Raw genomic sequence first — 14,210 nt, forward strand, 5'->3', positions numbered from 1 at the left:
TGCTATCAATTGCTCCTTGATGCAGGTATGCAGGCTTGACACTTTTTCCTCTGATGCAATCAAACTCTCATCTAAGGGCTCCAGATTCTGTCTGGCATTTACCCAGAGACAGAGGAGGATTCTTTACCCCATCCTCTTGCACAAGCCAGGAATGTTTACAACAGCTAGGCTTACACCACTGAAATCAATGGGAGCAGGAGCTGGGAATATATAGTTTGAGATATGTGGAACTACTTTGTCCCTGGTCTGCCAAGGGCAAAGAGAGCTCAAAAAGAGGTGTGTAATAGGCGGTACCATGATCCCCTCCCATACCACCCTGCAAAGCAGGAACAGTACACAAGTGCAAAAAGGACAGTAGCAGGCATGCTTCACCTTCCTATATGCAACCTCTTTGAGGCAGATTGCCTTCGGATGTTCCCCTATGGTAATGCAGCTCCACATTGCCACTACCTTGATTTGTGTCTAAAAGGGCCATTCTGTTCCTCAGAAAACATTCTGCTCGCTCCATTGGGGAGAAGGGGAAAAGTCAGCTCTGCCAGCTTCATTTACATGAATAATAACGTTGCTTACCCATAATTCCACCTACTTAGTTTTATTTGCTTTGGTTAGTATTTAGTACGTTTTGATTGTCTACATGATAATTGATTATTATTATTATGGTACTCGTGAAAGAGCATAAGAATTGCAGAGAATTAGTTCCCTACATGAAGATTCAATGCCATGTGTGGACTGAGTCCGCAGCACCATAGCAGCAGCAGCAGTCGAGCTGTGTGCAGTGGAGCCTGACTAAGGCCTTGTCTACACTACGAGAGTAGTTCGATTTTACTTGCATCGAATTTTTGTAATCGATATTGCAAATTCGAACGTGTGTGTCCACACTAAGGACAGTAATTCGACTTTGTGCGTCCACACTAATAGTGAAAGCGTCGACATTCGAAGCGGTGCACTGTGGTCAGCTATCCCACAGTTCCCGCAGTCCCCTCTGCCCATTGGAATTCTGGGTGTAGCCGGCAATGCCTTCTGGGTAACAAAATGTGTCGAGGGTGCTTTTGGGTAACTGTCATCATCCGTCCATCACTCCTGCCCTCCCTCCCTGAAAGCGCCGGCGGAAAATCATTTTGCGCACTTTTCCAGTCATTGACAGCGCGGACGCCACAGCACTGCGAGCATGGAGCACGCTGCGACCATCGCTGCAGTTGTGGCCGCTCTCAACGCCTCGCAGCTTATCATACACCTTTCCCTGAGGCAGATGCAGAAAAGTCAGGCGAGGAGGCTACGGCACCGCGGTGATGTCCTGAAGTCTGAGAGTAGCACGGACCTGTCAGAAAGCAGGGGACCCAGCGCCGAGGACATCGCGGTGGCAATGGGTCATGTTGATGCCGTGGAACGGCGATTCTGGGCACGGGAAACAAGCACTGAGTGGTGGGACCGCATAGTGCTGCAGGTCTGGGATGAATCCCAGTGGCTGCGAAACTTTCGCATGCGGAAGGGAACTTTCCTTGAACTTTGTGAGTTGCTGTCCCCTGCCCTGAAGCGCAGTGACACCCGGTTGCGAGCTGCACTGAGTGTACAGAAGCGAGTGGCCTTAGCCCTGTGGAAGCTTGCAACGCCAGACAGCTACCGGTCAGTCGCGAACCAGTTTGGGGTGGGCAAATCTACCGTGGGGGTTGTTGTGATGCAAGTAGCCAAGGCAATCATTGATGTACTGCTGCCAAAGGTAGTGACCCTGGGAAACGTGGAGGCGATCATAGATGGCTTCGCAGCGATGGGATTCCCAAACTGCGGTGGGGCCATAGATGGAACTCACATCCCTATCCTGGCACCGGACCACCAGGCCACCCAGTACATTAACCGAAAGGGCTACTTTTCCATGGTGCTGCAAGCACTGGTGGACCACAGGGGACGTTTTACCAACATCTACGTGGGATGGCCGGGCAAGGTTCATGACGCTCGTGTTTTCAGGAACTCTGGTCTGTTTAGACGGCTGCAACAAGGTATTTACTTCCCGGACCACAAAATAACTGTTGGGGATGTGGAGATGCCTATAGTCATCCTCGGGGACCCAGCCTACCCGCTAATGCCCTGGCTCATGAAGCCCTATACTGGCGCCCTGGACACTGAAAAAGAACTCTTCAACTACCGGCTGAGCAAGTGCAGAATGGTGGTGGAGTGTGCTTTTGGCCGTCTCAAGGGGAGATGGAGAAGCTTACTGACTCGCTGTGATCTCAGCGAAACCAATATCCCCATTGTTATAGCAGCTTGCTGTGTGCTCCACAATCTCTGTGAGAGCAAGGGGGAGACCTTTATGGCGGGGTGGGAGGTTGAGGAAAATAGCCTGGCTGCTGATTACTCACAGCCAGACAGCCGGGCGATTAGAAGAGACCAGCGGGAAGCGCTGTGCATCCGGGAGGCTTTGAAAGCAAAGTTCCTCAGTGAGCAGGGTAACTGTGACTTTAAAGTTTGTGTACTGAGAAGCTAAACCTGCCCACGTTTCTTTACCCAGGTAATGTTGACTATCCTATCCAGTTACATACCCCCTTCACCCCACTTCCAACACACGTTGCGAAATAAAAATAGTTCTACTTTGTTAAAGCACACCGTTTTCTTTAATACTGTTTTCGCGGGAATTTTTTAAAACTGGGATGCAGACTGTGGTGCGGAGCGGGTGTAGTGTAGTGACGCGAATGCAGCTTCTAAACTCAAGGATTGACAGGCTCCGCTGCGGTGGGATGGTTGTTTCAACGGAGCCTGTCACCCCTCCTGATCGGGACTGTGTGTATGGGGGGGTCTATGTGACTTTGTGGCAGGGGGAGGACGGTTACAGATCCCCTGCTGTGTGGCTCTGTGATCCTGCCTAAGGACCGCCGCTTAAGATCTGTAACTGCCCTCCCCTGCCACAAAGTCACAGAGCAACCCACCCCCCACCACATAACATGAAAACAACCTCCCAGACTAACCAGGGTAACTAGTCACTGCATCACTGCACTGTGTATGTGCCCTGCTGCTGTGCCTGCCCCCGACTATGTACCCTGCCAAAGGTGACTGTCCTGTCCAATTACCAACCCCCTTTCCCATCCTCCTCCAAAAGAACATGATTGAAACAGTAGTTTACAGAAACGTATTTTTTATTATCAACTACACATGGCATTGGGAGGTGAAACTTGGACGGGGGCTTGTGTCAGGCGGGAAGGAAAGAACTTTTCAAATTTTGGGAAATGAGAGCCTTCTGCTACTAGAGCTCTCTGCAGGGGTGGAGTGAGACTTAGCAGGGACTCTGCCGCCTCTCCTTCTTTGCACTTTGGGTGAGGTGGGTATGGGACTTGGTGGCAGGGGAGGGCGGTAAGAGATGGACTGCAGCGGGGCTCTGTCCTCCTGCCTCCGTTCCTGCAGAACATCCACAAGGCGCCGGAGCGTGTCCGTTTGCTCCCTCAGTAGTCCAAGCAGCGTTTGAGTCGCCTGCTGGTCTTCCTGCCGCCACCTCTCCTCCCGATCCATGTTGGCTTGGTGCATTCGGGTCAAGTTCTCCCGCCACTGGGTCTGCTGTGCTGCCTGGGCTTGGGAACAGGACATAAGCTCAGAGAACATGTCCTCCCGTGTCCTCCTCTTCCTACGCCTAATCCGTGCTAGCCTCTGGGAGTGTGATTCCAGGCTAGGTTGTGAGACAGTCGCAGATGGGGCTGTGGAAATGGGAAAAAGGGAGTGAATTCCTCAGAAAGAAAAATGTAGTTGTGAACAAAGAACATAGTCTTTCTCTGTGAACAAGACCATGCACAGCACCTATCACATGCGCACTCAGCACAAGGTCGAATTTTCGGCCTTCGCATTCAGTGCCTGGGGTCTTGCACAGCACATTTGAGAAGCGGGGCAGCACAACGGAATTTCTGTTGCAGGCAGACATGGTAAGCCGTACACTTGTGGCAGTTTAAAACTTTTAGATTACCACTGCCCTCATTTCACATTTAAAGCTATCTCAGTTCCTGCAGCCAGCAATCCGGCAAGCGGGAACTCTGCCCCTGTCCCACCCCCTCGCGGCTGTCCCCGGGAACGATCCCTTTCAGCTGCCCCTCTCCCGCCTCCACCGCGTGGCTAAAAACCAGCGGTTACAGTTCTGTCAAGGAACGGGAAAGCAGTCCCAACACTAACATTCCCCTACCTAATTAAAAGCAGGTCACCATGGGCGACATCACCCTGATGAGGATCTCTGAGAGCGACAGACAGAGAATGCTCCGGGAAAGCCTCCAAAGACCAGGGCCGTATGCCGCCCTGCTATGCAGAGCAATGATTCCCGAGTACGTGATAGTCTCGTGGCGCGGCAACGTCTCGTACTTCGGAGGACCCAATAAGGCCGCTCTCCCCAGGAACCTCATGGAACGGCTTTCAAGTTACCTCCAGGAGAGCTTCGTGGAGATATCCCAGGAGGACTACTGCTCTATCCCCGGACATATTGACCGCATTTTACTGTAGCTGCAGTAGCAGGGAATAAACAGTAGAGCGGCTTGTGCAGGACAATCACTGAAAACCGGACATTGCTAGATTTTTGTTCAAAACTTGCACTGCCCATGACTAAACCGTTAAGCGCATAGGGCACACTAATCATGAACAACCCATTCTTTTAATTGTTAATATTCCTGTTTTGTTAAAAATAAATGTTTAGATGTTTACAACACTTACTGGCTGATCCTTCACCAGATTCTGTGTCCGGGGTAACGGCTGGGGACGCTTCGTAGGGGATCTCTGTAAGGGTGATGAAGAGATCCTGGCTGTCGGGGAAATCAGCGTTGTGAGCGCTGCCGACTGCCTCGCCCTCCTCATCTCCTTCCTCATCTTCCACGTCCCCTAACATGTCTGAGGAACCGGCCGTGGACACTACCCCATCCTCAGAGTCCACGGTCACTGGTGGGGTAGTGGTGGCGGCCGCACCGAGGATGGAATGCAGTGCCTCGTAGAAACGGGATGTCTGGGGATGGGATCCGGAGCGTCCGTTTGCCTCTTTGGTCTTCTGGTAGCCTTGTCTCAGCTCCTTGATTTTCACGCGGCACTGCGTTGCATCCCGGCTGTATCCTCTCTCTGCCATGTCTTTAGAGATCTTCTCGTAGATCTTTGCATTCCGTCTTTTGGATCGCAGCTCGGAAAGCACGGACTCATCGCCCCACACAGCGATGAGATCCAAGACTTCCCGATCAGTCCATGCTGGGGCCCTCTTTCTATTCACAGACTGCACGGCCATCACTGCTGGAGAGCTCTGCATCGTTGCCAGTGCTGCTGTGCTCGCCACGATGTCCAGACAGGAAATGAGATTCAAACTGGCCAGACAGGAAAAGGAATTCCAATTCAAATTTTCCCGGGGCTTTTCCTGTGTGGCTGGTCAGAGCATACGAGCTCGCACTGCTGTCCAGAGCGTCAACAGAGTGGTGCACTGTGGGATAGCTCCCGGAGCTATTAGCGTCGATTTCCATCCACACCTAGCCTAATTCGACATGGCCATGTCGAATTTGGCGCTACTCCCCTCGTCGGGGAGGAGTACAGAAGTCGAATTAAAGAGACCTCTATGTCGAACTAAATAGCATCGCAGTGTGGACGGGTGCAGGGTTAATTCGATGTAACGGCGCTAACTTCAACATAAACGCCTAGTGTAGACCAGGCCTAAGCCAGCAGTGGTGACAGTGTAGATCTGGTTATGATCAGAACAATGGAGGCAGTAGGGTGGAGCTGATCTTACAGTGAAACCTGACCAGCCAACAGCCACATGGAGCTGACTTCATACTGCCTCAGTCCACCAGGCTAGAAGAAGCAGAGCTTAATATTACAAAACTGAACTCCTGGAGTGGGACCTGGCAAACTGGTTCTCTCTGGACTAGAGCAGAGAGGCAGAGGAAAGCCCCCCTTGACACACTTGATTACACCCAAGCCTAATTGGACCCCTGAGTGGACTTTAGGTTGTTGGGGTTGTGGTGGGAATAAGAGTTTTAGACCTCAATTAGCTGGACAATTACTATTTGCCACCATGGAGTTGACCAAGTTCCTGATGCATTGATTTGGGCTGCTCAGTTTCTTGTATTTAAATATATGTTTTTAATGTCCTTTGATTGTGTTTCCCTTTTTCCCAAATAAAAAGATACATAAGGTTCCATTTTCCCAAAGACGGTGGGTCAGATTTTCAAAGGCATTTAGGCACTTAATGGGGTTTTTCACAAGCATCTAGGTGTCCAAGACCCACTGAATTTAAATAGCCTGCAAAGGTGACCAGGAGGTTTCTTTTATTTTCCCAGAGCCAGAGATAGTAGTGTGGCTTTGAGTGGGTCTTGAGCCATAACTTTATTACAGTAAGAAGAGGCCGAGTCCCCTTGACAGATTAAACTTGGTCCTTGTTGTTGTCATTGGCAGCTGGCAGAAGAGTTACACATTTTATACTGATGGAGACTTTTAGGAAATTGATCCTTTTATGATGGTAAAAAGCCTTGGAGCAGATCAGCATTATACTACTTTCCTTGAGAACTCTGGACATATTTTTGTAATTTGGTTACATTGAAATGCAGAGGAAGGCTCAGATCTATTTCCTTTCAGAAACTCCCCTTTGGAAGATGTGACTTTTAAGTCTTTGAGACAGTCTGTGTGAAATGGCTGAACAGTCATGAATTGATTTAGAGGCTGTCTTATCTGAGGGTGGTGGTAACAGCAGGAATAGCAAGCTGTTATGGCAGCTCAGTTGTGAGACTTCATTTGACTTGTGAGCTGTGAAATCACCTAAACAATATGCTGCTAACTAATGGCATGCACAAATTCATTGCCTGTAGAGCTACATCTCATTTTAGTAAAGAATTATATTCAAATTTCAATACTCTTAGCTTTGCTAACATGCCCATTCCTATTGTGTCCCTTTTGTTTACCTTTTCCTAGTGTCAGACACTGGAATTACAGTCTGGTTTTCTTCTAAAATTAAAAACAACCATTACTGGGCTCTAGCAAACACAAAATGTTAATAAGAATAGGTATGTGCTACATGCCAGTTTCTCAATGTTGCCTAAAAACATTCACATAGAGGAAATACTACAGGCTCTCTTTAAAGCAGATTTAATATACTTGACTAGTTTCACTGTCTAGCTCTTTTGCAAATGCAGAAAAAAAGTAACCTTTTCTACAGAGTTCTACTGTCTAATAAGCCAAGTCCCCTTTTCCTCCACAATCAAGCTCAAGCATACATTCATAAAAGACAAATAAATCCATAGACTTCACTTTCAGAATATAACACCCACATTTTTGTCCATAATTCTGTAATCATTGCAAATTCCAACATCTGAAATAAACCTATTGGCCAACTCTGTTTCATGAGATAATAAATAGAACATGCAGTCTGTTGTGAAAATATAATTTAGCATTCAAATAACAAGCATTTAACAAATGCATAGCTAATCCCAAAACTTGGAATTTCCCATCTTATTTTTCTTGGATTCATATTCATGCTCTTTAATGTATCAAATACAGTCTAGCAGACAACAGCTTATCTGTAATCCCTAGCTTCAGGGTTTGACACTCATAAAGAGTGTTATAAAAAATGTTCTGTTCAAATTTGATAACCATTAAACACAAGCTTTTTCATATTTCAATCCAGTCATGTCTGATTGCATTTCAGTACATACCCAATATGGGGTCAATGGAGTGGTGATAGCAAACAACCATACTACCAGTCCATGTATAAATTCAGTGCCGAGGTATTTTATTGTTCTGTTCCTTTTAATTACATAAATGATTTTGGCCAGTAGTAGAAATCAATATGGTTTTAGAGCGGCACAAACATGGTGGTAAATTTGTTACAGATACTAACAGTAAGAAAAACCTTGAGTTACCTAGAATGCTCATTAGAATTCATTAGAATACCTGTAAGTTTTATATATGAGAAAAAACCCCACTGGAGATAGACGATCCCTTGGCTGACTCAAATTAAAAATACAGGTCTTGTTGCTATCTCTCCCCAAGAAAAAAACCACAGCAGGATACATGTGAGGGGGCATGGAAACTGGATAGTTTAGTCCAGCCTTAGCCAGGCCTCCATTTTTGCACCCACCAAATACTGTACCAATAATTGCAATCAACATTTACAACTGCAGTTGGCCACCTGGACATCTCCATGTCTCATTTGCAGGCCCAGTCAAGTGCTCAGATAACCGAGGAGCGGCAACTAAGCCAGGCAATAATCAGGGAATCTGTGTGGGAAAGAGGGTGGGGAGTGTGTGAAAAATGGGGCAATTTGTAGGCCCAAAGCTGGAGACTAACTTCTGAAAATCTGGCCCCAAATGCCCACCAAATCCATCCCATCTCTTCCTGGTGGTTGCTCAACTATATCTGGCAGACTCAGATACATGTAGAGAGAGACAAGTCACTTGTCACCTCACTCCAGCCAGAACTGGGGGTGAAGTAAAGATGAAAACATCACTATGGTTTCTAGACCCTGCACCTCAATGCTTATTATTGCCTGCATGAAGCAACAATCCTTTCCCCATCCTGACTTCCTCACAGATAATCCATCTCTCTGGGCAAGAAGCAACAGTGGCTGAGGAAAGTGTTGTGCATTGCCAGGTTCTCCCAGTGTCTGTGCTAGGGAAAATACTAGAGCAGGGATTGGCAACCTTTGGCATGCAGCCCATCGGGGAAATCCACTGGCAGGCCGGGATGGTTTGTTTACCTGCAGCGTCCGCAAGTTCGGCCGATCGCAGCTCCCACTGGCCATGGTTCGCCGTTCCAAGCCAAAGGGGGCTGTGGGAAGGGGTGGCCAGCACATCCCTCGTCCTGCGCTGCTTCCCGTCTCTCAGGAATACCACACATTCTTCTCTTCTTGATTAACTTAAAAGCTTAATTTACATCTGCAAATTTTGCCACCAGACTGTTCACTCTCTTCTCAAGACCATGAATAAATATATCAAAATGATATAAAGAGTAGTGCAGATCCTTGGGACACTCTTTCTCTCCTTGTGCATACAGTAGTTTATGAAGTCTCATTGTGGCTCTTGCTAGTTTTTAATGTTCTGAAGTGCCACCTGTTGAATATGCCTAAGCATATGGAATTATTACTGTTTGCCCAATTAGGCATGCAATTGCCAGTTTAAAGTGTGCATCTTTATGAAAATGTATTCCATGGTCTCACAAGTTAACCTTAACGTTATTTAAATGAAGGGGCGAAGGTTGTAGTTTTGATTATTTTAATTAATCTTCCAAATATTCAACCTGCTAATATCTGCAACAGCTATTAGATTGAATTTCAGCTATAAGAACTTAATTAACTTCACGTTGAATCTCTCCTACTCTAGATGAAAAAGGGTTTTGGCAAGGCTGTTTATGATATCAGCAGGAAAACAGGAAATGACTTGGAAAACATGATTAGAACAGCAGCTTAAGGGTACTTTAGTCAGCTTTCATTGCTTAAGACTAAGTGGCTGCAGCAGGATGAGAGAATGCATGATGAGAAAGCTAGGAAGCAAAGAAAATGGCTTAGTTTGGTTTGAAATTGATTCAGTTTGGCACCTTGTGCCACCGTCCCTGTTTATAATGAATAGAAGAGAGACATTCTTTAGCTCTCTTTCAGATTCATTTTAATGTTCAAATCTTATTCAGTTTTACATTTGGCTTTCTCAAGCTGTGAGATACTATTTCTTAGGCAGGCCACTGAAAAATGATTTTCTTTATTAATAATAATCATGTAACATTTGAAGTCTCCTACTCTGCAGCTACTTACAGAACTTTGATACCTTGAAAGATATTGGAACAAATTATTAAACAATCAGTCTATAAGCGCCTAGTGGATAATAGGTTACAAGGAATAGCCAGCATGGATTGGTTTAGAACAAATCATGTCAAATTAATCTAATTTCCTTCTTTGACAGTATTACTAGACTTGTGGATGGGGGAAGGCAGTAGATGTGATATATCTTCATTTTAGTAAGGCTTCTGACACAGTCCCACATGACATTCTCATAGGCAAACTAGGGAAATGTGGTCTAGATGGAATTATTATAAGGTGGGTGCACAACTGGTTGAAAGACCATACTCAAAGGTTAGTTATCAACAGATTGTTGTCAGTCTGGAGCATGGCTCTAGTAACATCCCACAGGGGTCAGTCCTGGGTCTGGTACCATTCAATATTTTCATTAATGACTTGGAGAATATTTGTAAATGAGATCAAACTGGGAGGGCTTGCACATTGGAGGACAGGATTAGAGTTCGAAAATATCTTGAAAAATTAGAAATTGGTCAAAAATCAACAAGATGAAATTTAGTAAATATAAGTCAAAGTACTACACTTAGACAGGAAAACTCAAATGTGCAACTACAACATGTGGAATAACTGGTTAGGTAGGTGTAGGTGGTAGTATTGCTGAATAGGATCTGGGGGTTATAGTGGATCACAAATTAAATATGAGTCAGCACTGTGATGCAGTTGCAAAAAAGGCTAATATTCTGTGGGGTGTTAACAGTAGAGCTTAAATTCTCATCGAGTATTTCCAGGAGTCACAGGACTCAGGACTTCAGCCCCTGTGTGCCCCGGGGCTCCCACAGGTTTGAAAATATTTACTGGAGCCCCGCTCCAGACAGCTCCAGCTGAATTTAAGCTCTGGTTAACAGGAGTGTCTTATGTGAGTCAGGAGCAGTAACTGTCCCACTCCACTTGGCACTGGTGAGGCCTCAGCTGAAGTAATGTGTCCAATTCTGGGCACCAAACTTCAAGAAAGATGTGGGTAAATTGGAGAGAATCCAAGGAGAGCAACAACATGATAAAAAGTTTAGAAAAACCTGACCTATCAGGAAAGGTTTAAAAAACTGTACATGTTTAGTCTTGCGAAAAGAAGTCTGAGTTGAGACCTGATAATAGACTTCAGTATGTTAAGGGCTGTTATAAAGAACACTTTGATCAATTGTTCTTCATGTCCATGAAAGGTAGGACAAGTAGTCATGGGCTTAATCTGAGCAAGGAAGATTTAGATAAGATATTAGGAAAAACTTTCTAACCATAAAGATTATTAAATACTGAAATAAAGTTCCAAGGCAGGGTTGTAGAATCACCATCACTAGAATTTTTTAAAGAACAGGCTGGACAAAACCTGTCAGGGATAATCTAGGTCAGGGGTTTCCAAACTTGGTTCACGGCTTGTTCAGGGTAAGCCCCTGGCGGGGCGCGAGACACTTTGTTTATCTGGAGCGTCTGCAGGTACGACTGCTCGCAGCTCCCAGTGGTCGCAGTTCACCGTTCCCGGCCAATGGGAGCTGCAGGAAGCGGCAGCCCGGCCTGCACCACTTCCCGCAGCTCCCATTGTCCGACAATGGTGAACCGCGGCCACTGGGAGCTGAGAGCGGCTGTACCTGCGGATGCTCAGGTAAACAAAGCATCTCGCAGCCCACCAGGGGCTTACCCTGAACAAGCCGCAAACCTAGTTTGGGAACCACTGATCTAGGTATACTTGGTCCTGCCTCAACCCAGAAGACTGGACTTGGTGAGTTCTCATGGACTTTTTCAGGCCTACATTTCTATGATTCTATAATATTTATAGTTTTAATAGTTCAGATTGTAGGGATACAGATAATATTAATTACCATCATACACAGCTTACTGAGGATGGAAAAAAATATGAACTGATGAGCTAAGAAAAGTGGAGGAAGATAGGAGAACATAGACAAATCCAAAGAATATGGTGCTGCTTCATCTCTGACAACTCTATATGCCAATGAAGCATATTTCTAAACCTTCATTGTTGAATGCATTCCACTCAAATGTATTTGTTTGTGCCCTTCTTCTCTAGTCCTATTTACAAACTGAAAGAGATTTCCTTTCTTCCATATGGAATTATTCTTCTACCCATTGTTTCTTTTATGCCATTTGGCACCATTTTCAATTTTTCCCTGACAAGAAATTGCTCTAAATTATGCCCAGCCGCTATGGCTCAAAGGGACCAGGGATTGTTGAAGTACAGTGTGCTTTGGCCACATTCCCATCCCTTGGAAATATGGGAACATACCTAAAGGGCGGCATGGGGGCTGTCTACACTAGCCCTATACTAGCCAGGAGGTGGGGCTGTAGTACAAGAACAGCACTCAAGATTGGGTCCTGTGGATTTACATCATAAGTGAATCAAAATCAGTCTCCTCTGTTTCCATGCTTGTTTGTATAGCACCTATTACACCTTTATTGTAATACCTATAATAAATATTCCCCTTTGTCTCACAGACTTTCTCTGTGACTTTGGACAATTCACTTAGCTTTAGATTACCCATCTGTAAAATGGGTCCGATGATACCTACTATGAAAATTGTGAGGCTTACTTAATTAAGGCTAGTGCTGCCCTTCTTCCATCACCATTGTCCTATATTGACACCAGCATCTGCTGAGTGGTAGTAGATGCCCTGCAGAATTGCTACAGAGTGGACAAGCAGTGACACAGATTCTGTGTATCTTGTTTTGTTCATATGTAGTTAAACAGCAGGCAGACAATCCTTTCTTCCAGGAATCTTGGCCCAGAGGGCAACTCTGCCTCAGGAATTGAGTCTAATCTGAGATCATGGCAAAGATCCAACTTTCTTGCTGTTCACATATCTTTCATCTTCAGAGATCACTACCTCTACTCAGAACTTTGTATCAAAAAAGCTAACCACACCACAGCGTCTTCCCAACTCTGAACATTTCCTCTCATGCTAAGGAAAAGAACTTAGAAATCTATATCTAACAATGCCATCTGATGATACCTACACAATGCTAGTAAAGTGTTGTGATAGCCTCAGATGAAAGTGAGTGGAGTTTATTCTGATTACACCAATTACTACTATTCGTTCGGATATGAGGGTTGTTAAGAAGATTCAATTTTTTGAGTTTCAAAATACAATATCTTTTTCTGCCCTGTAATGTCTGTCTAAATCTATTAAATTATTTTGTAGACGGCTTGACTTTTGTGTAGCAATTTGAAGAGCTTTGTCATCCCTTTGTACTGGAATACATTTGAAATGTAACCTAATTTCTCAGATATTTTATATCTCTTTCATCACCAGTATCTTTTTTGGCTCAAACTTATTTTCTTTTATAATGTGACTTTGGTTTACAACAAATAAAACCAGTTTAAAAAGAGAAAACAATGTAATTATCACCTAGTTCCCATCTAAATTACATTTCAATGGTATAATACAATTCAATTTATTTTTATATAGCTGTCTTTACAAAATTTTGCATAACTCCCTATTTCCCCCTGCTGCTGACTCCACCTCTGGGATGGCACCCTAGGCCTGAGGGCCTTTGCTTTGTGTGTTTGTGGTCTGCCCAAGCCAAGAGGCAGGGCTAAAAACTGCTCCCTACTCTGCCCCACCCAGACAGTCAGAGCCCCAGATTGGATTGTTTGCTGTTTGCCCCAGCCGGGAGGCTGGGCTAGAAACTGCTCCTTGCTCTGCCCTGCCTAGAGAATCAGAGCCCTTAGACTGCCAATTGCTGTCTGCCCAAGCCAGGAGACTTTGGGCTAAAGACTGCTCATTGCTCTACCCTATCAGAGGGTCAGGGCTATAGACTGTAGATTGTTGCCTGCCTCAGCCAGGAGGCCAGGCCATAACCTGTGTGCTGCTCTGCTCTGACCAGAGGGTCAGAGCCCTAGCCTGCTAATTGACCACCTTACTGTGTGATGTAATGAAGGAGAGTGGTCTCTCTCCAAGCCTGATGGGGGGGGGGGATGGCCATTGATCCACTGTACTGTACCCTCTATGCCATTATCCAAATAATTTATGAACATATTGAATAGAACTGGACCCAGGACAGATCCCTGCGGGACCCCACTCAATATGCCATTCCCCCTTTACTATGAACCATTGATAACTACTGTCTGAGTACAGTTTTCCAGTCACTTGTGCACACCCACGTTATATTAGGTTTGTTCAGGCTATACTACTTTAGATTGTTTATGAGAGGGTCATGTAAGGCAGTATCAAAACCTTAATGAAGTCGAGATATGTCACATCTACTGCTTCCTCCTTTCCTCAAGGCTTGTTACCGCTGTCAAAGAATGATACAATTTGTTCTTGAGAACAGGGCCGGCTCCAGCATTTCTGCTGCCCCAAGCAAAAAAAAAAAAAAAGCTCCAGTCACCATCGATGGCGGCAATTGGAAAAGGAAAAAAAAAAGCCACAATCGGCGGCAGCAGTTCGGCGGCAGGTCCTTCACTCCCAGAGGGAGTAAGGGACCTGCTGCCCCC

General features: G+C 45.5%; 1 protein-coding gene across 1 annotated transcript; it reads right to left on the reverse strand.

Moving 5' to 3' along the window:
* Positions 1–1,762: 1,762 nt before the first annotated feature.
* On the reverse strand, positions 1,763–5,604 carry LOC135981798 (uncharacterized). Its single transcript, XM_065586049.1, has 2 exons — positions 4,672–5,604; positions 1,763–3,677 (listed from the first exon to the last, which is right to left on the reverse strand). The coding sequence occupies exons 1-2, from the start codon at positions 5,246–5,248 to the stop codon at positions 3,202–3,204; spliced, it is 1,053 nt and encodes a 350-aa protein (XP_065442121.1). The 5' UTR covers positions 5,249–5,604; the 3' UTR covers positions 1,763–3,201.
* Positions 5,605–14,210: the final 8,606 nt, after the last annotated feature.

Source organism: Chrysemys picta, chromosome 2, assembly GCF_011386835.1.
Source record: "Chrysemys picta bellii isolate R12L10 chromosome 2, ASM1138683v2, whole genome shotgun sequence".
Lineage (NCBI taxonomy): Eukaryota > Metazoa > Chordata > Testudines > Emydidae > Chrysemys > Chrysemys picta.